Raw genomic sequence first — 25,000 nt, 5'->3', positions numbered from 1 at the left:
TGCAATCTACGGTTCCTACTCGATAAACAGTAATATTTCGGATACTGGCACGATAGAAATTGCGGAGAACTGATTTTTCACACTCCCTGACTCTTTTACGCAGTTTTCTTTGTTTTTAATCTGCTGTATACAGCGCTTACTAACACTACGGCAAATTCTGGCGCGTTCAGTGGCCCCAGTTCGGGGCTCGAGATCCCGGTCGAACCTTCGAACGCAAATATTTCGTTTCAGGACTCGTTTTCCACTTTTCCCTGAAAAATGCGAGTGACGACGACGTATCCCGGGCCGCTTTTCAATATCCGGTTCATCCCTATAAAATTATTTTCTTTAGGCACGATAAACGCACCATTTTACACAGCACTTGTTCTGTGACGATAACAATGAAACCTCTTTCCATGGGAATTATGGTCCTATCATAAAAAATATATACAATGTCTCCCATATTGGGTTTATAGAGCTGCTCAAGGTGACTGCTGCTGATTTATCAGCCTTCTTAACAATTAAGAACCGCTTCGAGTCGTGAATAGTTTTAACTTCTGCCAATTCTTTGTCCTTTGTGAAGAGCCATCGATCAAACGTTCTCTCAGTATTAACCCGCAAATTGCCGATTTGTACTATATTTTCTGACTGTATAGTATCTTCGTTTGGAACAGGTATGCTGGTCATGCTTTTGATGACGATATTTTGTAGCTCTTCCTTCTGTGCTATATCCTGGCCAAAATCCTTCCTTTGCAGGATCCGTTTGTCATACGGCGCACTGGAATTTTGCCGTAAGTTTCCCTTCATGAAAACAAACTGGCTACAACCAAAAGTCCACCTATTGTATTGGAGGCGTGTAAAGAAAATGTGCAGAGTTAATATTTAGACCACTAAAACCTTGTAATGAAGTATTGCCAATACCTGCCGTCACCCTTTGCGCTTGGTGATCTCCCTACGAAAAGATAGCGGCACATTCTCACCTTCAAGAGTTATTCCCGTCGTGCACAGCCTTGTGCCTTCTTCATAAAACCATTCCAACGCGTCAATATGTGGCAGTTTTCCTAAGTAAAAACCGACTTCGAATAATACGTGAGTATTCACTAAACGGCACGTAATTTGCCACAGAGAAAGGCTTAACTGGCCGCAATGTATGCTGGTTCCGTCGAACGACCAATCGAGCACGATTTCGTTTGCTCCTGCCAGTTTCACTTCCACGCCGGCTGCGAAGAGGCGCCGGTTTTGCTTCTCCACCAAATAACACCAAAAATATAAAAACGAACTCATTGTGCGTATAAAATACGTTGTTTTCAACTGCTTTCCTAAGCCTACATGGCTATAAAGTGCCTTTGTAACGAAATGAATTTCAACTGCGTTTCGGCGTTTCAGCATCTCTAGTTGAGCTGATTTTACGGCCACCAATTTTGCCACGATATCCCGGGTGAAGGTACCGGGCCGGGTGAAGGGAAACCGGGCCGGTCGAAATGGGGCACCCTAAGCTAGGAGGAAGGTTAGGATGGTTAGCAGAAGGACTTGGTCAGCGGGTTCGGAGTCACCGCGCTCGATCCGGGTCGGATCCGGGTGGCCACGGCCGCGGCATGGAGCACAAAGAAGGACTCCCGGGGCGAATCGCAGTCGCAGTCGCAGTCTCTAATTTTTAAAAAGCCACGATCTACCGGACGTCGTTGAGGGAAACGTCCGATTCAAAAAGGGCTTTCTATCCCGCTCACTCTTAGCGGAACTCAAACTTGTGCGAGCGAGAGGGCCTCGTCGTTTACATCACGGCGGTTTTAGGAGTCAAAAGTTCCGGGTTTCGGGGCCGTAGAACTTTCGACTCCTGAATCCGTTTATAGCTTCGCTTTTTACGCTTTTTTTAAATTCGGGGTCGGCAGTCGAGCTGTTTTTCTGAAGTTGCCAGCAAGTCGCGAGCGGCACGTAAAAAGTCAGATTTTCATAAAAAATCAGCTGCTAAAAATCCTAAAAACCTCGTGAAAATGTAAACCGTGCCAAAAAATGTGGTAAAAATCCGCTAGCTGCAAAAATGTAGAATTCTTAAAATTTCTTAAATACAGTGATGGCCGATACAACAGCAGCAGAGAGGCTGTGTTCGCTTAGTTTACAAAATTCCTCAAATCGCGAGGGTTTGCAGCGATAATTTATGTTCCATTTTTGTGTGTTTTTGGCCGCAACTGCTGCACGTGTGAATGCCAGACAGGTACCCGCAACTCCCCCGTGCAGTCTTTAATCACTCGTTAATATTTCCGTGCCGTCGTCCACGGGGTTTGCGCAACAATTACGAGGCCGCGAAGGATTAGAGAACCAAACGCGTAATTCCATCAGCAATCCGTGCATTCTTCTGCCCGCGTTCCGCCGCTGTGACTTGCGTTCTTTGTGCAGTGCGTGTCTTGTGCGTTTTTTCGTCGTCACCAGCCTCTTCATAAACATCACCTTTGTCGTCACATTCCGAAGTCAGCTGCAAAAGTGATGAGCCTGAGCTGAGTGGAGTTTGTTTTGTGCGAGTCCCTTTGCTAGAGTTGCCAAAGAGTTGCCGCGGTGGTTCGATAGAATCGATTCCCGATACCTTTGCTACCGTGTGTTTTGTAGTGTTTCCAAGAGTGGCGGCGCAAGAGTTTCCAAAACCCCGTTGGTTCAGTTGAGGTTGCTGTGATGACTACAAGATAACACGCAAGCAGTAGAATCCTCTTGACGAATCCAAGCAAGCTGTCGTCGGGTAGGAGAAAATCTTGAGCATCCCTACCAGCCGCCAGATCAGAATTCTGTGTCGCCGTTTCCGCGGCATCGTGTTCATGTTATGTTTCGTAAGTCCGCCGGACTACCGCCGCCGTCGACGGAGGTGGTAGGCCACCCGCTGCAACATTAGTAGCAACAACAGCATTACATAAGAAACTCGTTGGATCTGCGGTTGCTGCACCTTTCTACGGTCCAGTTCGGTTCGTCACAGCCTCGACCGACACCGAGCTCACCTCGCTCTTCGACACCGCGAAAGCCCGGCGTACGGGTCGCGAGGGTCTCGCAGCACTTGTGCAGCCTGCAATCATGAAGTGCAATCACCTGCACAACGTCTCGCAGCTCTCGTTGGCGGAGCTGTGCAAGCTCAAGCAGGTAAGCCAATGGCACGTGTATCCGTATGCAAAATCAACGTCGCGAGTCGCGAATCGCGAATCGATCGGCTCAAGTCAAAGGGACGATAGCGATCGACCAACAATGGCTTTGTTAAACTTTAACTTGGAACTCCTTGGATGCGCATTTGGATTTAACCACCCGTGCCGCTGTGAGCAACAAAATAATATTCACTCGGCAATTACCGATTGACAAAAACATACATGTTTGGCGCCTATCGATCTATGTTTTTTCTGGCCACAGGCAAGGACGATAATGTCAAATCATTACCGTCGCAAAAAAGATATTGCTCGATCGATCGAAGTATGCTTGCTTATCTCTTTTCGCAACCAGTACTGAAAAGAGTGCCAAAGATGGTTGCTAGCGAATGAAATATTCATGTTGACCCTTTTTCTTCGGCCTTTTTTGTAGGATGAACCATGTACGGACTGTGACACCAATGGGCCGAACCTTTGGATATGTTTGCAGAAAGGATGCCTACACATCGGGTGCTCGGAGCAGTACAAGGATCACAGTACCATTCACTTCCAGTCCAACCGCTCCCACTGCATCCACATGAATCTTTCCTCCCAACGTGTCTGGTGCTACCTATGCGAATCGGAACTGTTTCTGGCTAAACATCAACAGCAGCAACAGCAACAAAACTATCACTACAGGCGAACTTCGGTCATTAGTAACGAGTCTAGCGACACTAGCCGCTACTCATCGTCTGTCAACACGGACAAGCTGATTGTTCATGCGGACAAGCTGGTGACGGCAGCAGCAGCGGCAGCGGCCGCTGCAGTACCGTACAATACTACGGCGGATTCCTGTGATAGTAGCGGAGATGAGGATGATTTCGAGCGGCACGATAAATGGAACGGCCTGGTGGGTCTTCAAAATCTCGCCAACACGTGCTATATGAATGCCGCCCTGCAAGCACTGAGCAACACCCCACCGTTGACGGGCTTTTTCCTTGATTGTGGATCGATCCTGGAGACGGATCTTCTCGGTAGCGCTAGTGGCAATGCGGGTGGTGCTAGGCCAGGGCTCGCCAAGCACTACCATAAGCTGATCCGTGAGATGTGGTGTAAGAATCGGCGATACGTGGTGCCCGGCGGCATCCTGTGCGGCATTCGTATCGTGCATCCAATGTTCCGCGGTTATCAGCAGCACGATACGCAAGAATTTTTGCGCTGTTTCATGGACCAGTTGCATGAAGAACTGAAGGAGACGACCTCTCCACCACCTCCCGATGTGCTGACGTTTAGCCGTACGGATGACGATGGCGACGACGCTTCCGACGGTCGTGCGTCACCCTACTCGTCACCTTCTGCATCGCAATCGGAGGGCGAATACGAAACGTGCGACAGTGGCGTTTCAGAGAGCTCCAGCCTTTCGGATGACCATCAATTGCCCACTCTTCCAGCAGGTGCTCGCAAGATGAACCATTTGCGACTTCGAACCCTTTCCTCTCGCTCGGTCAGTCCACCGGCAGCCAACCAAAGAAGCATAGCGAACGAATCGCGTAACGGAGTGTCCCGCCAGCTGTCACCTGTCGGCAGTAGTCGATCGAATACGAGCAGCGTTTCCACACCCTCTGTCGGCGGGTCTGAATCAGGTGCTGGACCTGGCAGTTCAAGTGGGCCGGGTGGTGGTGATCCGTCGGATAGTACCAGCACGAGTCAACCGAAGGAGAAACCGCAGCAACGGTCAATCATAAGTGACATTTTCGATGGAAAATTGCTCTCCTCGGTGCAATGTTTGACATGCGATCGAATTTCTACCCGCGAGGAAACATTTCAGGACCTCTCGTTGCCTATCCCGGGAAAGGACCATCTGACAGTGTTGCACCAATCGCAAACTATGTCCGGCTCCCCGCCCGCCGGTATTATCGGCATTCCTGGTGCACCCGGCAGTGGCACCACGTCGGTTGGCAGCAGTGCTGCTAGTGGTAACGGTGGTAGCGGTGTTGGTATTACGTGTTCCGATACTGTTTATCCAGTTGTTGGAGATGGTGCTAGTTGGTTCTGGTGGCTCTGGAACTCGACGGTTTGGCACTGGGTACGTTCATGGTTCTGGGGTCCTGCCGTTACCCTTCACGACTGTATGGCGGCATTCTTTAGCGCTGACGAGCTCAAGGGCGACAACATGTACAGCTGTGAGCGCTGTAAAAAGCTACGTAACGGTGTCAAGTATTCGAGAGTGTTAGCCCTCCCCGAGATGTTGTGCGTTCATTTGAAGCGTTTCCGGCATGACTTATCCTACAGTTCCAAGATTTCCAGTGCGGTACACTTTCCACTGTACGGGCTTGATATGCGGCCGTACCTGCATAAGGACTGCCGATCCGAGGTAACGTCTTACGATTTGTGTGCTGTGATTTGCCATCACGGCACGGTCGGCGGGGGGCACTACACCAGCTTCGCCAAGCACGAACCCACTGGGAAGTGGTTCGAGTTCGATGATCAGCTCGTGACGCAAGTAACGCCCGAGTACGTGCAGAGCTGCGAGGCGTACGTTTTGTTTTACCGCAAAAACAACACCAAGATGGCACTGGTGCGAGCACAGGCCAGCCATTTGCTCACGATGCAAGAACAGGCATCGGATATACGCTTCTATGTGTCACGTAACTGGTTGCATCGGTAAGTCGCTTTATCGCATTGGATTATCATGGGGATTTCTAGTTTCTTTCATGGATGTTACTTTACTCTGCCTCCGTACAGTTTCAATACGTTCGCCGAACCGGGACCGATCGATAACTGGACGTTGTTGTGTCCGCACGGTGCATTCCCGCCGAATAAGGCGTCGCATTTCTCTAAGCTCGTTGTGCCATTCCCGCAGGCGCTGTGGGACTTTCTGTACAAAAAATTCGGCGGTGGTCCCGTCTGCAATCACATCTTTCCGTGCCACATCTGCAAGAAGGCGGCCGAAACACTGTCTCGCCGACAGCGCTACGAACTGGAAACGTTCACCGCATACAACGACGAGTATCATGTGAGATGAATGCACCACCGCTCAAACTGCATCGTCAGTTTTATAATGATCCCTTCTGCTTTTTCATTTTCATGCGTGTTTCGTTGCAACACACGCTTACAGTTCAACGAAACTCCGAAAACGATCTACGCCATCTCCATGGCATGGTTCCGGCAGTGGCAACTGTTTGCCCGTGGTTTAACGACTGACGATCCTGGACCGATCAACAATCGAAGCATCGCGATCCCAGGCGATACCAGTGTTCCGTTGCGCAACGTGCAACCGTTATCGGATTATGCTCAGATTAACGCAAATCTGTGGCATTTCTTCCATGGCATCTACGGGGGCGGACCGGAGATAGTGCTGAAAGGAAATCCCGTGCCACCGCCAACACCACATCCGATACCCGCGACAGTTGGTGATACTAAGCAGAAAGTGATTCAGAAAGAGGTACGTCATGACCACCTCAGGCGCTGGAATCCATTTTTAATGTTTCCTTCTTTTGGTTTTTTGTTCCTTTCAATAGGAACGTCCAGCTGAAGTGGTAGATAATGGTGGGCAGCAGGAAGAGGTGCAGGAAGTGGAAGATGGACAGAAGCCACAACTGTTGACAGATGTAATCCCACCAACGAGCAGCGATGCTTCTTCACATATGCATCGAGATACCGTCGTGGAAATGATCGTTACGGAGCCTACATCGAATGGTACGCTGCATGGAACTACAATGACGAATGTCACGCGGCCACAGAAAAGCGTATCATTTGAAGATAATGAAGGTTATCGGGATAAGGGCAGTAGTGGTGATGAGGATGAGGTCGTGGAAGAGAATGCTTCGGACCGTGTCACCATACCCTTACCGGAGGTTCAACCATCACTAGCAATCACAAATTACGTGGCTAAGCGTAAAGCGCACTCATCGTCTCGAACAACGCGCAAGAGTTCAGCAGACGCAGTGACCAAACTTGGTGATACAGCACCAGGAGTGGGAGGAGGAGCGGGATCGAAACATCGAAAGCAGCACCATGGGCATGCGGCTTCCGGGAACAAGCAATCTGATACGAGCGCCGTTCCGATGAGCAACGGTATCGACGCTGGACCATCATCATCCACTGCTCTGGACCATTTGGAAATCGGAAGCAAAAAAGATCGCCGCCATAAGGGAGCCATGATGAAAGCCAATGGATTTTTCGGTCCAGAAGGTGAGACAGGTGTAATTTATGGGGTTTACAAGAGGCTAATGTTTCTTTCGTTACTTGGTTTGCAGGCAAATATCAAAGCTCTTCAGTCGACTATACCACCGGAACGCTAACATCGGCTGACTCCACGGCCCTGTCTGCTGATTCCAATGGGTTGCCGCGAACGGAAACCTTCTCTCATTATCCCATCGGCAGCGGTACGAATGGACGCTTGGCTGCCGGTACTAGTGCTACCGGAATAGCGACCTCTCGTTCTGTACCCATGTTCACTGCTCAACATTCTGAGTCGATAGAAACACACCTCGACCAACCGGCAGTAGACAATGACGAACAAATGGGAGGTAGCGCTCTATCGGATGAGGATACACGACAGGCTGGCGGTAGTAACACGTCGCAGACCCCTTCCCACGATAGTTCGGGAGGGATGGATGAAGTAGTAGCTGGTAAGGCCGGCAGCGGCATGTCTTTCGGTCGCCGTAAGCTGAAGATGAAGTACATGAAGAAGCTGGCGGCACGTGCTGGTGGTGGTAGTTCTCGTGCCTCACGTAACAACGTCGGCAACAACGTCGAAGGCAAGCGGGGCGATGTCGAGGTAGGCAGTGGCGTGACGGTGAATGGTGTCGCTGAACGTGAACGTAGTGATAAAGTTAAATGAGACAGGCAACATCGTTTTCGTTTCCTCTCGTTTGGCTAGCAGGAACCTTATTTTGATCGAGCGCCGTTTGGTGCTTTTGCAAGGCGCCCGCCATAACCATAAGCTAAGCCGGTGAGGTAGATGAATATCGGGGTATTATGTGTGCAATTCTAAACTGAACGACGGTGATATAGCTGATATAAGACGAACATTTTCGTTTCAACCTCTGTTGCTGTTGGTGAAGGGCGTTTCTTTTGTTGGTTGAGCATTTCATTTGCTTTTGCTGTGCTCGAAGGGTTGCTAAACAGCAGACATACGGGTACGGGATAGGAGTTGCTGTAATACGTTGTAGCATTGGAGGCCATGGGAAAAACAAGGGTAAAAAAGGTGGAATAACTGTGGGGATTTTCTTTTTCCAGTGTCGAGCAATGGAATAAAGAAATGGAACTACAGAACAGCATCCAACAATCTGCAGTGCGTTTGGAGTGTAACATGTGTTCTTAGCTTTTATTCCAACCCGCTCGAATAGTCTTTTCTGGGTTATCTGGGCTATCTTTCAAATGATAATTCGAGACAGATCGTTTCTGAACCACAAAAGCCCTCAGGGCAAAACCGTTCGGGAATTTGCGAATGTAGTTATCTTCAGTTGGAATATAGAGTGATATAGTATCGATAATGAAGGGATGGTAGGAAGAACATAGGGCAGACCAGGAGAATTGGGTGAGATTTGTGTGAAGCCAAAAATAGATAATTGGAAATCGGATGTTATCGATGCATAATATATTCCAATCATATATAACAAAACATTGCTGAGGGCACTAGACGGGGCAACCTACCAATCTCTTTAAGGCCTCCAGCGGTGATGATGATGATGCCGTTCGGTTCATTTGCGTTTCCATTTGTTGGAGAACCTCTTTGACAACAGTGTGTTAGTTGTCTGTTACGTTAATTTAGTGTTGAGGGTTACATGTTAACTATGTAGTAATATCCCTTCCTTTTTAGTATGTTTTTGTTCTGTTTTTTTTGTGATCTTTGCATCGGTTATTCTGTTGGAAAGGGTTGGGGGACATGCGTGGGGTATCTGTTCCTTTTTCATTCGCTCTTCAAGCAGTAAGTTCGAGTTAAACTATACAGCGATCGAAATCATCCGTGTTAATTGTTTTGTTTGAGGCATGAGAAGGGTGATCATGAATTCCTTTTGAAGTTATACGCAGTGGTTCGAATGGTAAGGGGAAGGTCTTACGTAGTATGTAAGAGATAGCGCGAGAGGCCGAACATGGACCAAAAGTTGTGAATGTGTTTTTGGCAACTGTAAATCAACGATAGGGATAAAATGCGATGACGAAGGATAGAGCATTGTAACAATTGAACACACCGAGCACACACGTGACTCACGCATCGATACTTTACAACAAATGCTGTTTGCCAGGTGATACCAGCCTGTCTACCACCAAGCGAGCAATTCACCTCTCTTGCTTCAGTTTCACTCTTCGATTCGCAGATAATATTAATAAAAGTAAAACAGCTCCAAACGACAGTTTACCAAAAATTCCAAAGAAAAAAAAAAAACAAAACAGAAGAAACAGATTTTAAAACCGCTTCGTTTGATTTATTCCGAAATCAACCATGGTCAACCGAGGACGATAGCATGTGATGGATTTTTGCCGAGTAACGAGATAACGAGAGTACATAATTGACATTATGCTGTAGCATCGCGGATATGTTTCAATTGCAATGCGCCTTATTTTTAGCTTGCTTGGATACCAATGAAGAAGTTAATATTTATATTGTAAAAATAATATGAAGAGTACCGTAAAAAATCTAATTTTCCGAAACTATGTCTCATGCATTGAAGGCGCTTGGGAGCCCTATGGGAGCTTAGCCATATAAATAGAAATATGATCAGATTTAGGCCAACCGGCTAGCTAGCCCCTAGCTTTAGATAAACTTGATGAAAGTCACGTAGGCATAGAACGTTCGAAACGACGATAGATAGGAAACAATTTAGAAATAGGGAGAAAACAAGGAGAATGAAAAGGTGCATCTTTGGATGGAATTCACAGTTGCTTGAACATCTCGATAAAAATGTACAAGGTCTTTATGGAAACAGCACATATTTGCAATATTTTACTCTATTTGAATTATCCTAATACTCCACGCTGCCTTTAATATTAATTGCAGCACACTTTTTGTGCCAGTTGAGTTACAAGTGTGGCATTAAAGATGAGCCGCACTGTATACAGGCAAAGATCTTCTCAGCGATATCAGCGAGAGAGTAGAGCCGGTTGTTGAAGGATTGCGGCGGTCGAGGCGCCTCGCACGTACAACCCCGGCCAACAAACAGGAGGGAGTTGCCAGCGCGTTTTGTCACCTCCATCTCTATTCCACCACCCGTTTGTCAACGAGCACGCGTGCGTGTGTGCATTCGTGAACGCGTGTTCGTACGATTCGGAGGTGTGGATTCATCCGCGTGGCCGGGAGTTGCTCCACATTAATGCTGTTTCGGTGATTCACGGGGTTCTGGCTCCACGTTCCACAACAGATCACGGCGACAGTTTTATATCTCAAACGGGAGTACGAACAGTCGGTGCATTCGGTTAGTGGTGTATCAACTATCGTTAGTGTGAACAACCTCGAGCATTCCAGAGCCTTCGCGAACTTCGCCGGCTTTCGGACTCCTTCTATAACGTTCTAGAAAATGAAGAAGACCTCTTTGTGACACCCGCTAATTGCCAGCAGCTTTGTACTGGGCTCAGTTCTCTGGCGTTTTTTTTGTTGTACCCGTTCTGTGTCGAGTAGCTGGATTGTCGATACCATCGACGGTGCATCTGCCGCTGTGGAAGCATAGCAAAACGCTGGCAGCATCAACGGACAACAGGTAGGCTTTGCATGCGGTATCTTGATCAGGCACAATAGTAGTGTCATTGAATGGTGGTTAGATACACCAATAAAAAAACCATTGTCATCTGGTCATAGAGTCCAACCACCACGCGTACCATAAGATGGACGTGGCTTCGACTTTGTTTTCGCATCCCACATTATTCGCAACGCATTTGCTGGAGGTCGTTTGAGGCCGTTGTCTGCTGCAGGAGCGAAAGAGAGCGGCTCCAATAAAAAAAAAAAATCTGCCGTTTCCGCCACGCCACGTGCGTATGTGTATGTTGGCCAGGTGAATGGGTATGGGTGCCGGTGCACGCACTTTTTTACCCCTTTATTCGCACATTATTTTTTGCCTGCAGAGAAATTGAATAAGCTAGAGGCCGCCGTCAACGTCGTTGTCGTCGTTGTCGTCGACGTTGCCGTTGGCGCTATGTGGCCTTTCTCACGAGAATCAATGGCGAGACTGCGTACACACACTTGTGCAGTCGCTGATTAGGTGGTGTCTGGAACGCCGGAACGCCTCTGTTATAACCCTTGCTTCCATTGCTATTACTGGTCCATGAAACGTGTAACCGGCTCATCGTGTTTGCATGGCAGCGTACGACCGTATCTTCGCTTCTCTCTATACCGCAGAGCAAGCAGAGGTACAGCAGCCAAGCAATATAGTGAAAGGTGCACCTTCGTTAGCTCTGTTACACAGCTTTCACTTTAACGTTAGCCACCATTTGATGGAAAACCAACATTAAATCTTAACAAACCACCTATGACATGGTTAAGGCACGCTCCTTTTCCAGGACTACAAACCCCACTGCATTCGTCTTAACGATCTATCGATATCAGCTGCTCTTGTCACACCAGAAAGACCGTCAAAACGAACAACCAGTTTATCTAACAGACACTGCTGCCGCCCATCATGGAACCGCCGCGAAGTGTGGTGTCTTTGTGCAGCCTCCTTCGTTTGACCCATATTTTAAGTTGTAGCGATGTTCGCTTGTCCGCTAACATAGCAGGCAGGGTTGTGGAAGGTGATTTCGCGATAACTTTTTGTAGACCTTGTCATCGGTGTCTTGCTGCTATCTGCCTGTGTCAGATATCTAAATGAACGAATCTCCCGACGCTTTAGGTGTTCTATAGAGAATCCACGATATGTACCGGCTTTAAAAGCGAAATTAAACTGAAACACGTGGACATTAGCAAACGATCAATCTTCCACACAATGAGAACGATAAACGTGGCTAAATGTGAAATGTCCATTTTTAACTCTCTTGGTAATGGCTCTTGTTAATTTCTTCTTCCGAATTGACAGAACCGTTGAATTAATCACCTGTTGAAAGATCGCCAACGGGTGAGGGCGCGAATCACGATCGACCGATCAAATCTCATTATGTGTTTCAAAAAGAAAAACATCAAGAACGATAGAAAATATTCTATTTTCTCGAGATATCGCACGTGGAATGAAAGGAAAGTTTTACAGAAGGTGTAAACCTTTTGTTAATTTATAAAACGTTACTCTGCGTGGAACTTTATTTTTATACAGTAGGACACTATCTTGCCGTACGGCGGTTTTTCCATCCACCATCGATCCCACGAGGGAAAATCGTAAGCCATTTGTTCGAGAGATATACGGATCGACAGGACGGCTCTCTTGTGTGTTCTGGTATTCTCTGTTTATAATACACTGCGCCGACGCGCTCTAAAACTCGTAGTATCTTTCTCTCTGCCTCGCTCTTTTTCCCTTTATTGTTTCTAGATGGTCGGAAAACCGGTTGTCCTTGTTTGGAATCGATTTTCATGTTCGATGAATTCCTGTTTTTGATTCCATTCATCATTTCTGGGTATGGTCCATCGGGATGGGACAGCAACCAATGTATGATCGATGATGACCTCTTCAGCCTTCGATCAGTTCGCAATAGTGAAATGATATGATGAGCTTATTACTTTAAAATAATATTTAGATAGCTCATTGTTCTTTCTAATAGACGCAGTTGACTATTTTGCATACTATTGTTGTTGTGTCTGTGACAAAGAAAAATTAAATCAATTTCAATGTACTCGGCGATCGTGCGTAGCGGAAGGATCCGATTGAAAGCAGACCAACTCGTGATGACGTTATGTCTCTCGCGTGACTTCAGCCATCTCTCGTGGCCCCAGTTTGTTCTCTCGTGTGTTCCAACTTTTTTTTATATTGTAGTATCCCACCGGGAGCTAACCTCATCGCTCTGATACTCATTTTCGGTCGGTTTCTTGTGCGCTTCTCGTGGGACGCGGGGCTGATATGATGTGAATGCTTCGCAATTGATGAAATGTTTCTCGATGAGTTGTGAACCCCACGTATAGTCAGTCTTTTGCAAATCAATTTCAGTGCTTCAGTGCAAATTGCATCGAGCGATTTAAAAAAGTGCTACTATCACGTGCTAACTTATGATGGAGCCGCCTGGCAGCTTGTGCTGACTTGGCTGGTTGAACGTCTTCGATAGACAATGGTGTACACAATATTTCGATTACCTGGATACCTGCATGAACCAAAGTGCTTTAAAAATGCGGCTCAGACGTGGTCACTCAATTAACTTGTAGCATATGATGCAGAGCAAAGATTTGAAGGTTCATCGCGAGTTTTAGATTGTTGGTGGTTGGTTTGTGCCATTGTTACGCTGTGCTAATCATTCAACAAGCGCTATCGGAAAGAAGTGTAGAAACCAGTGTTGGTTCAGTTGTGGTTGGAAAAATGTTCCAGATTGTGCAAAAGCAATAACATTTCCGACGAATTCAGTGCGCCCCAGCGGGAAGCTCAAAAACGACAATGGATTCAAGGCAAGCATGTCGACGATGGGGAGGCGTTTGTAACCGCGATGTTACGTTGTACCATGCCATGGGTTTTATTTACGTTTTTATCATCCATATGTTCCGAGCTACATCGAAAGCTATAAACCGCAATCGATTCGGGAACCGTATTTTGTGCTCCCAGTTCGAGAGTGGATGGTGGATGCTCAAAAACGCAATTCACGATGTGCGACAGGAAGAATGTTTACATTTCTGGAACAGAAGAGAATGATAAAACGGAAGGTCATGTTGAAATGATTTCTGGACTCAGTGGTGTATCGGCCATTCGGCTGGTTTCCTTGGAATTATAGCTGAATGTAATACAGACGCTTTGTGCCAAAAGGGATAGTACGTAACAGTTTGAATGACCCATTTCTCCATTTCAAAACTAGAACAGAAGGCAAATTGCGATACCCCCTCTGGGGTATTTGTTTTGGAAAGATTCCACATTGTTGTACAATCCTTCTACAGTGACTATTACCAAGGAATGTCCGTAAAGCATGATTAGTGTTCATCGTTTAAGGAATCACGAGAGCGCCTTTACTCTCGAGTGTGTGTTGCTACAATGCTGGTTATTACGAATCGAGCAACTATTAGTAATCAGGCCAATGTATGTTAACGACTTGACCAAAGTTGGTACACTCCAGTGTAGTGGTGGAGTATTGGGTTATCAGATAGACTGAGTTGCTCGATGGTATCGTATGTAAGCAAATTAGCGTGCCTGAAGTGAGTCAACACGTGACACTATTATCGTTTGCCACGTTCTGTTTGTTTGGCGAATGTGTGTTTGACTTTTGCTGTGGCCGGCTGAAGATGCTAATTGGAGGGATTCAAAGTGTGAGAATGTCGTCGTAATTTCATCGCATCTTTTTCCCTAATATTTTTCGGGAGTAATTATTTTTTTTTTGGGAAAAATGTTAATAATGTAGATTAAAGAGTTTAGATGATTAATTCGTTGCTTTGTCCTTTTATCCCTTATCGATTCTCTAGCGGTAAACTTGCTGGTGGTACATTCGAGCACTACGGTCTGCTGTCGTCACCGAACGCATCGTCCACGTCCACGAACCACTCGTCCAAGACGTCCTCCTCATCCAACGGTGTTTCGCCGATTCCTCGCAGAATGCGTCCCCGTATCGAGTGCTCCATTGGCGGTAAGTGTGGGGCGTGCTCAATCGCACGTTCCGATCTTGCGATCCCAACCATCCCGAAATCAAACCCAAAACGCGTACTACCGTCAGTTCAACTAAAAACTCTGAAGCGACACACCGCAGATCGCGCGGATGTGCGCTTTGGAGGCACGTCGATGATTTTACTTTCGTAACCTTCATTGCCATCTGCTTGCGTCATCGGTGGTATACAGCTTCCTCGTGCGCGGTCTTGCTATCCACACCCCACAATGCCACCCGTCGTGGTCCGGTTAAATTTGTATCTGCTTGCTGTTGGCATCTCTTATTGCCACAAGGGGCCCTCGATTCGGCACGAAGCGTAAACCGGAAGTCATGCTAGTGATCGGTTCTTGAGCGATACAAACAACACCACCATCATCCCTACATTGGTGGCATTTCTATTTACGGCACATCGCATTGTTTGTAGAAAGTGTTCATTGTTTGTCCGTCTAGGCCACTAAATCCTCCCCTGGGTTGCGGGATGTTGTAGATCTGCTGCATCGAATAACACATCATTCTAATCGATCGGTAATCGATCGACAGTGATAGTGTTTTTTTTTACAGGCACACCGGGAGGGGGCAGGAACTATAGCCAGTCACTGCGCTGCTTCGCGAAACAGTTGCTCGCGGCGGCGTAAATTTAGATAAGAATTATCTTTGTACCCACCTCTGTCAGAAGACACCGACGTGTGTAATGGTAGTATTTTTAGTACGCTTACAAACGTAGTATTTCGTTTCGGCTTTCCCGCCACACCGCTTTGCCTTGCTGGCGTGGTTCGCGCGCCAGGGGCCACCCGATTTACCTCTCACCTTGCCTCGCGCTGGAATGGGTGGTGCACGTTATAACGTGTTCCTTCTCGTGCGATAGCGGCTTGCGCTTGCTGTCCTTGGACGATCAATCAGACGGTTTCGGCAATGTTTATTTGTTAGACGAATTGGTGCTACTTAAACGAGTTTGGCAATGGTAATGGCGAGATGATGGCGCAAGTTCACGCGGCGGGAGTTGATACGAGCGAACTTGTGACATCTTAATGGGCTGTGATGGGATAGGGGAGAAAAAATTGCGGTTTGCTTCCTTCCATAGGCACACAAATCGAGCTCAATTGGTTAACAAAGTGGAAGAAGAATCTTAACAAATATTCTATTTACATTGTGCAATATTGGCAGAATTGGTATCTTCAAATTTTTATTCCAAAATTACGAACAGAAATTCCTTTTTTTTATTTTCCGTACATGACCCTTAGTACAACTAATGACAAATGAGAAATAAACGATTGTAAATCGAAACAATTTCTTTTGCCTTGTCAGGTTGGCAGCTGGGTTGATCGTCAATTTGCTCCTGTCTGACGCTACTTCACATTAACCTTGAAATTAACGACCATGGGGGGCTTGGTCTCGGCTGGTCTAACTGGTTTCAATGAATGAAATGAATGCCCAGTGTCTGCTCCGTTGGATTACGTTGGTAGGGACGAAATCATAAAATAAAAATCTATTTGACACACTTTAAACGGGGCCCACCCAAGTGTGTTTCGGACCATGACCGTCAAATGAGCTCCTTGGGCTGGTCCGGGCTTTGTTGCTATGAAGATGAACGAACCCGTCGACCGTCGACGAAGGATTTCAACAATTCATTTGGTGAAACCATCCATCACTGGCGCAATTTAGCGAGGATCGTCGCGAGAGCTACACTGAGGAGGGGGTGCACTATGGCGGGGCAAGTCTACATACGTGTCCGACTGCGGGAAAATTGTGGGAATGTTTAAAAAAGAGAGAAAAAAAAACATTACAACGGCTCTAGGTGACAATCTGAAGACATTTTTTGGGAGCCGGATAGCCATTTTAAAACTCTCTGACATAGATGATGCACACGCTGTTGGCGGCGGTAATTGTTACGACCAGAATGATCTCGATCTCGGCCGCATTCTCGGTAAGAAAGCGTCCATTTTTCGATTCGTGTTGCGAACTGTTCGTCTCTAAATCCCTCATCCCGTGACATGTCTGTGCCAGGTACAACCGCGTGGCGTATCGTACGTGTTGCATGATCGGAGGGGTGGCCCTGGCGTTGAAAATTCCCGCGCAAACACTGCCCCGCATTAGCAACAACGTGCTAGTGACGCCACGGAACGTGTTCCCTTCCGTGATGTTCCGGTTGTCGCTATTGCGGAAGCGAAAACATGCACGGTTGAGAGATTGTATGATAAATCCAATTAACTGGAAGAAGGCAATACCTAACCTTCGTCGATACATTGCCGGGCATTGCTCTGAGTCATGGAGACACTTTGGTTTTTGATTATTTAAAAAAAGTTTTAAATTCTGTTATAATATAAATAGTGCATTTTCTTCATGCTTTTGTTAGAACATTTTTTTTAGATTTATGGCTTGAGGACCTTCATCCACTCTTCATAACATAAATTGATATGACGATATCCATTTGCCATCACTCCTAGCAACGTAGCGTCATTCTCGTTGACCTTAGTGGCCGCTAGTGTTGTGTGAGCTCAAGGCAATTTGTTGGGAACCGTCCCGTCGTCCTCTAGTTACGGTGACCTAAATTCGCGGCTCCCAGAGTGCGTCTGTGTATGTGACATCATTCTGCATGCTCCGGCAAAATTACAGATCATACGACAGAAGACGTAGCACGGCATTGGGTCGATATGATACGAACAACGTGTCATCAATTCAATATGTTTTCTTCATCCCGTCGGAGAGGGATACTGCTGATTGTATCCCATTCGAATGTTTATACTTTGTTGGAAGCCATTGAACCGTTTGATGCTCTGTTATCATTGAGTTCCTCCTATGCGGCTTCCGGCATTCAGTCTGTGATTAATTTCTCGGTGATTTGCGTCATGTACGAGCTACGGGGCTCGTGTAAACATGGCTAGCACTCGATGACGCCTGGGTTGTCATCTAAGGGAGTGATGTAAAGGGCCTCGGAGAAAATAGAAACTGACGTTGTTCCGCTCCCCGTGAAAGAATGCCCTCCTGGTCTCAATACTACACTTCCTCGCTTAGTTCATGCGTAAAATGGAACCGCTTGGCTTGACAAATGATGATGGACATGGTAAACACTCATGCGTCGGTTTGTATAGAGCAGTTTTAAACTTTTGTTGATAAAATTTTCCACGTCTGCGTTGGGCTTTCATCTGTGCTATTGATCTTTAGGATGGTACGAAGGTTTCCTAAACAACTTGTCGGCCATTTGGCAATTATTAATCTCTATTTTCACATCCTAAACGCAAATCCTGCGTCACTCATTTACAGGAGGATCATAAAATGTATACATCGAACTATGCCAGATCCCCATAGGCTTAGGCATCAAAAGATGCGAATAAAATTAGCACCTGTTGCTAAAATGTTGAGCAAAAAAACAAATATGGTGAGGCCGCCCGAGCCGGTCTAGTGCGGTTGGCGTTGGAATTGGTACTTTGGTGACCCAACGATGCGTCGATGTTCGCGCTAGTGTCATTCACCGTTCCGCACCCATTTGCGTAGGTTTGTGAATTGAAACACGATCGACTGTTTCGCGTTTACGGGTGGCATTTTATCGCCGGGACGCGAAGTGTGCGCCGTATGATCATTAATATGGCACCAATTTATAGAATGAACTCGTGATTTATTGATGATGCCCCCACTGCTCGTCTGGCATCATACAAGGATCAATATCGTTTCTCCTTTTTTTTTTTTAACCATCCCCATGTCTTGTTTATCGTTGTATTTAGGAGTTTATTTCAATTTACTACGTACGACCGACACGTAAAGCTAGTAACGACCATGTTAGTGACGTAAAAATCGAAGAAACAACAGCAACATTCACGTAAGAATTCATGTGGCATCCGGCGCGTGAGGCTTTAATTAAGTTAAGTTCTGGGTGGTCGGAAGGTGTCACGAGCAAGAAAAATCGTTACAAAAATGGGAACGTACGTCCTTCATTTAGGTTTTGACGGTCTACCGGGTCAATCCATGGGTTACTTGATGGATGGCTTTAACACATGCCCCCACTAGGCGCCTGTTCCATATAAATCAATAAAATTTATGATACTCAGCTTTTGAGGTGCATCTGAATCTAGAATATCTTGCAGAATAGAACAGTAACTCTACAATATGCTGGATTGCTACTATTTCTTATTTATCATTTTTCAATGTTTGAAAGGCGAAAATAACTAAGCAAGCATAGACAGCATGGGAGAAGGACGGTGATCCAACAACGTCGAGTAAACCCTTGACAGAATGAAGCTATAATACCTGAGCCCTGCCTACTTGTGAATGGTTAAAAAGAACCAGTAAATACATTTAGCCCTTGAGTTAGCAGTACTGTGGCGTGTTCGCGTGTTCTTGACCTCCCTCAAGTGCACCAAGAAGCTAGGAGGCAGTCCAGCGCATTATGAGCGGGGCATGGTTTCGAGTGTATGGAAAGATATGATCGATCTTGTTCCCCCGACCCATCGTTCGTTAGCCCGATGACTTGCTTCCGCGTGAAAAAAAAGGTTTCCAGAGAGAAGCATGCTTCCAATCATCTGAATGCCAATAGTAGATCACTGCGCGGTGAGGGGGCACGTGGCAGACGAGGTTTGCGTGTGTGCATCGTGTCATGATACGCTCGTATCAACACCACTACCACCAAGGATGCAGTGGGTAAGAGCTGGACCATATTGGTTCCTCGTGCGCGGTAGTAAATGTAGCAAGTAACCCAACGGGAACGTCACAGCTCTGCGTCCGTGTGCCTCCAGCCTGTCGGGGCAGGTATCGGGGATTGCAAATGTTCGAACCTGCCGACAGTCGATAGGTGGCCCCCGAACGAACGGGACAGCAGTGTAGCCGTGTGGCCCATTTTTCAGCTCCGGTACGCCACCGCGGCCCGATAGCCAGCGACTAGCCAGCGACGAAACAAATCTGTCCATAGGGTGCACCACCAACCTGGTTTCCGACGGTTCAGTTTGTGTTTTTGGTTCGAGTTATCCCCAACAACGCCCGACCACGCTACCGTAAGGACCATCAACAAGCTGACCGAAGATGATGTCCCAGTAACCGGCCGAGAACAATCGAAGTAGACAGATAGCAGCAGTGGAGCAAGCTGTCGTTTGCTTGTACCAACCGCTGGGTGGCACGTGCGGCGGCCATGGCAACGACGGAAAAAGTGTGCCGTTTGCGATGGTCTGACGTCCGGCCATAGGAAGCAAAAGGAGACTTGATTGTTGTTCAAGGTAAACGCCAAAAGTGGAGGCAGAATTTGACAGTGCGCACCGCACCGCGTCGTCTCAGTCGACTTCTGATCGTTCAACAGTTTGGAGATACGCCACGGCGAACCGAGCGGACATCCTTTTCCTACGGTGTACTTCCCTCTGTCAGCTCATCCAACCAGGAATGGATTTGTGTTCTTTGGCTAAAGATAACAGCGCAGCAATTGCCGGCACGGTTTCTGCTACCACCGGCACCGCCTTCGGTACAAAATTGTTGCTGAGGATGAGGTCGCAGTCACCAAATCTGTCATACCGCTACCGTCGGTTCATTCAAAGCCAATGAGCAAAGCAAGCCCGCACCGATGGGACCACTGCAATTTCTTCCATCCGGATCCCCGCAAAGTCTGTGATAAGCAAAAGGATTGACTAGCTCCAAGCGCATAATCCTTCACGGAGTCGAACTCCGGGTTCCCGATAAACGTGTGTGATCGTTTGCCGATCGTGTTGTGATATTTCCAACTGAACTCTGTTGTTTTCCCGCGGGTTCTTTTTTTTATCTGGCGTTTACGACAAACGCACCCAGCAAGAAGACGAGAGGCGACGAAGGGATAATCGGCCAATTTGTCTAACTTAGTTCCTGTATAGTGTGTGTGTTTGTGTGTGAAACAGAAGGGATCCTTAGCTCGCTAAATTATTTGCTTCAAAATGACAAGAAAAAACGTCATCAAATTTTCCTACGATAGTGGTAAGTAGCCGTAGAGCGGGGTTTGCGTTCTTTTAAATCATTTCGCAAGAAGCGTTAGTAGTCACGGGCCATGTAACAACATTGATTAGTTACATCATTTCGCTACAAGAGTGACCGGAGCGTGCGAAGCAAAGTTGCCTGTTGTGTGTGGGGCATGTTATTCGAAGCCGGATTGTGGTGATAGTTCCACTTTGATCAGTAACCTTCAGCCACCCGTTGCTGATCAGTAGCTACTAGTTCACTTAGTGGCACGTAACTACTACTGGCCAGGCAAATTCGCATACCCGAGCGTCACGAAACGAAGGGCATGGCAATCGCCGTATGCTCTTAATTGCATTATGAGGAAAATGCGGGAATGCATGACAGCCGGCTTTTCCATAACGGTCACCCCTAGGCAAACGATCACTTGACGCTGACTAGAGTGCTCGTTGACGTCAATGGAAAAACGAGTACACTAAGGAAGATCAGCACAGATATCAGCCTACATCAGATACTATTTGCAGTACACCCTACGCAGTAGAGCATGGGCGTTAGAGAGGCCGTGTGTCATCGTGTACGCCCGATAATTCATGCTCTAAGATTTGTTAGAGAACGAGTGGCAGTCAGTGCCAAATTGTGCTATGGAAAATGCCAAGATGCAGATTTCTTTTAATTATCTTAACAAACCAACCCAGAAAAAAGGTGAGCAAGAAGGTTCCGTTTCGATGAGCTTGCTGTTTGTTTGTAAACAGTCTCGTATTCCGATCGGCCCAGCTCAAGAAGTCGAAGCCGTTCGCGAAGGGTTCATAATGGGGCGCCAGGGTGGCGAGATTGGCTTCACCATAAAAACCAGAAGGCCAGCCAGCTGGTTTGTTGAAGATTATAAACATGCTGGACCACATGTTTTGGAGTAAATATGTTGTTTTCGTTCTCTATTGGCACATCGTTAACGGTTTGTTCCTGCGTTGAATTTCGGTTTTTTTTGGCGGATGTCGGTTGTTGGAGTATTTTCTGTATTTCGCGAGGCACTACTACACATTGAGAATGTGTTATACGAAGCACTAGGGAACTAATCTACGGCGACAAAAGAGAAAGCTTTTCTAAATCAAATTGTGGTTCCCCTTAGTTACTGTAACACCTGCATTAGAACGGTGGCCCCAAGAACAAGCACTAATTGAGACGGAATGTACCAGTCATTCCGGGGCAGCTATTAGTTCCGCCACATGCATTCCATAAACCGAGGAAAGGAAAACAGGTGGACAGGCGTTTTTCTCTTCCTTATTGGATCAGGGCCGTCCCATTACCATGCATATTGCTTTCATCTGAAACGACGATAATTGGCTAATTACGAAGCAATTGATGTCACCGTACCGAGCACGATTAGCAGACCTTATTTCCTAGCGGAACGAGCTGAAATCACTTACCGGTGTCAGCATTCAGTGAGAGCGAACATGCAACACCCCTTCTCCTTTGCTTGAATCAATTAAAGGCTCACTTTTTTCCCCAATTGACCTAACCGTCCAGCAAATTGCAGATTGCGATCGGTGAGCACGTGCCTCGCATACCTTGGAACTCCGGTTGCATTCAAATAAATTCATTATGTTTACATAAACTGTTGTTGAATATATGAAAATGCTATTGCTGATGTGAAATGATCATATTTCCAGCTGATCATTTTGGTGTAAACAAGAGGGTGGCCGAAAGAAGGGTTCTGGTTCCCATCTACTACGAACGTCGTCGGAAAGTGAGTGTAGCCAAAATACAAACACGCTCCACAACGCGCCATTCGGTCTGATCGCCACGAGATCTTGCGCCCTTTCGCGTTCACTTTCGTGGGCGTGAGAGTAAATAAATAAATAAGGGTGCGAATGCTCCGTTTCTCCATTGTCTTCATCGGGGAAGGTGGCGGAACATTGGATTTGATGCATCCTGGAATAGAACGGGTCGCGTTGAAAGATGTTCCGGGATCATTGTAACTGCTGACAGTAGTTCCTAGTCTCGTGGCGAAGAGAGCCGGCATTCGTGTCAAGCGCATTTTCTAGCAGCCTTATTGTGAGTTATTTTTAATTCCATGAGCATCGTCATTGGGTTCATCGATCATTACCGTCCACCTCCTCCACCTGCCGGACGAAACTGTGTAGCTGATGGGAGCACAAGCGTAACCGGTGTGAGTCTGCTGCTTTCTGGCGTATGGCCAAACTTCAAAATCATCTACCTCTTGAAGGCGGAAATATTGGCACAACCTAGCCTCTATGATATGATGCGAGACTGAGAGACAGGGGAAAAGCTAGAACTTGAAATATACAGGATAATGTTGCACCCGATGAGTGAATGAATAGAAGCCGGTCGGTGCCAAAATGGCTTCCACCCAAAAAACCCTCGCTATTGCTCGCTCACCGTATACGCCAGAAGAAAAACGTGTATCCGATGGTACATTTTCACTTTTGGCATTTGTTTTCGGTTTTCATCGTATCTAGGCCAGTCCTGCAATCTACTACGGAAAAGAAGCAAAAACGAAACTTGAGTTCAACGACCATGCGCCCGATGCCGACGGGACGAGGAAACAAAAGTCACTGCGGTGTGAAGAAAGGATATGCATGCATCGGCCTCTTGCGATGATTGCAATGACAGCGATGTTGCACTGAAACTGCATTTTACACAGGCGCCCATGCCTGCTACGTGTCTCTCATGCATGCGAGCTGTGGTCGCGATGCAAGTGCGTACGGTAGCGGTTGCGGGATACTAGATTGTCACCGGTTTAAAACGACCGGCCGAATGAAATGGGGGGGATAATTATAGAACGCAAACGCACCCGACATCCATTCCGTTTGGCACGGTACACCGACGGTAGCGCGGTAAGCTGGGAATGTCGGCCTGGGAGTATGGACGGATGTGAATGCGCGGAAATGCGACAAGTAGGAACAGTTTCGAAACGCTGTGGAAAGTTGAAAAACTACTTAAATGGTTCGCATATTTTAGCGAGACACGACAAATAGAGAGCGAGAGAAAGAGAAAGAAAGATGAGAACAATCAACGCATCATTCACAGTACCATGTGGTTGGATGAATTTATCACTTTACAGCCATCACTCTGGCTTATCATGTTCCTGTGTACAGTCTACCAGGCTCGCTGCGCCAGATGAGAGATGATGTGGACAGTGGCTTGGAAGAACGTGACATTCGCGTGACACCTCCCAACGAGACGGCGCACAAGGGGCTACTTACGTCAAGCGAGGTTCGCACTCGTCATCTCGTAGATATCCCACCAGAGAGTTTGTGTTGGCGGAGGAGTACTATCATAAACAGCAACAATCGTAATTTGAACGTAATTGGAAGAGAGTGAGTGTGGAGTTTTGTGGTCGCATCAACCCAGATCGCACGACGCGGCTTCCGATTAACACCGATAACACGTGACATTGTCATTATCTCGCCCGGTCCGGTCTTGATGATGTCCGTGTCTTTATGATGAGTTAATCGCTCAATTCCTTCCCCTCCACCTTTCACTAAATATCCCGGTAGTTGGCAGCACGGCGAGCCGGAATGATACCGGATTGATTTCGCGTCACCTCCTGCGCGTCGTGGCCAGCACTTCACCTTGCCAGGATTAGAAGTGCCGCCATTTCTCTAGCACGTGGTATCAGGCATGAACGTGCAGACGACGCCGGTGCGATAGGGCTTATCAGGCACAATTAAACTGTTAAGTGTCCCGTAATTAAGGCCATCAATTGTGTTTGAAAAATAGGATCATTGTGGTGCACGAGGGGATAGTAGCTCGGGGAATCCGATTTGCAAACGGCGGCGGGGGTATATGGTTTGCGATGGAAACTGTCGTTAAAGTAAATTAAAAGTAAAACCCAGAAGAAATTGACAAGTATGAAACAGTAAACGTAAAATAAATGACTATCCATCACGCTACGCTCTACAACGCATTACATGCCATCGACACATGAACATTTGTCGTCCTTCGCTCTCTCCGGGACTTCCCGCTTCTGCCGCGGTTCAGGACAGGGCATTGTGGCAGTTTTCAAAACTTCTTCGGCAAGAGAAAAAAGCAAACATTTAACCGGTGGCCTTGATGCGCAAAAAGCGAATTCGTCGATCACAACTCACGGGTCTTGCGAATTTCCTCCAGCTCGCTCCGTACCCGTGCTCTCCTCCACCACCCTTCCCGAACCTTGTTTAATCGATAAGCGTGCCCGGTTGAGCTCGTGGCGGTGTGGTGCAGCTTAAATGAAGCGGGAGCGCGAGTGAAGCGGGGCCACCGCGTAGTTATCTCGCTTGAGGGGGAGGCTACCAGCTATCTACTGCTGCTGTACATAACAACCCGAGGGA

The 25,000-nt window shown here is 47.1% G+C and overlaps 3 protein-coding genes across 5 annotated transcripts in view; 2 read left to right on the top strand and 1 right to left on the bottom strand.

Moving 5' to 3' along the window:
• LOC125949333 (PHAF1 protein CG7083) overlaps positions 1 to 97 on the bottom strand; it is a 3,659-nt gene extending 3,562 nt beyond the window's left edge. Inside the window, exon 1 of the mRNA XM_049676296.1 lies at positions 1 to 97. This exon is cut by the window's left edge and continues 86 nt beyond it. The gene's annotated coding sequence lies outside the window, so the exon portion shown is untranslated.
• Positions 98 to 1,921: 1,824 nt separating this feature from the next.
• On the top strand, positions 1,922 to 9,633 carry LOC125951780 (ubiquitin carboxyl-terminal hydrolase 20). Its single transcript, XM_049680812.1, has 6 exons — positions 1,922 to 3,099; positions 3,529 to 5,738; positions 5,820 to 6,090; positions 6,193 to 6,519; positions 6,596 to 7,268; positions 7,334 to 9,633. The coding sequence occupies exons 1-6, from the start codon at positions 3,034 to 3,036 to the stop codon at positions 7,918 to 7,920; spliced, it is 4,134 nt and encodes a 1,377-aa protein (XP_049536769.1). The 5' UTR covers positions 1,922 to 3,033; the 3' UTR covers positions 7,921 to 9,633.
• Positions 9,634 to 10,253: 620 nt separating this feature from the next.
• LOC125950150 (influenza virus NS1A-binding protein-like) overlaps positions 10,254 to 25,000 on the top strand; it is a 21,244-nt gene continuing 6,497 nt past the window's right edge. The window contains exons 1-2 of one of the 3 annotated variants that reach the window (XM_049677831.1): positions 10,254 to 10,777; positions 14,590 to 14,750. In XM_049677831.1, coding sequence (XP_049533788.1) covers positions 14,720 to 14,750 — 31 coding nt within the window. In that variant the 5' untranslated portion in view covers positions 10,254 to 10,777; positions 14,590 to 14,719. Of the gene's footprint in view, positions 10,778 to 13,054; positions 13,591 to 14,589; positions 14,751 to 19,454; positions 20,691 to 25,000 lie in introns of those variants that run through there. The other 2 variants (XM_049677829.1, XM_049677830.1) reach the window with 2 other exon arrangements.

Source organism: Anopheles darlingi, chromosome 2, assembly GCF_943734745.1.
Source record: "Anopheles darlingi chromosome 2, idAnoDarlMG_H_01, whole genome shotgun sequence".
NCBI classification, from domain to species: Eukaryota; Metazoa; Arthropoda; class Insecta; order Diptera; family Culicidae; genus Anopheles; species Anopheles darlingi.
Note: the sequence above shows the minus strand (reverse complement) of the source record. Positions and strands in the feature narration are given on the sequence as shown.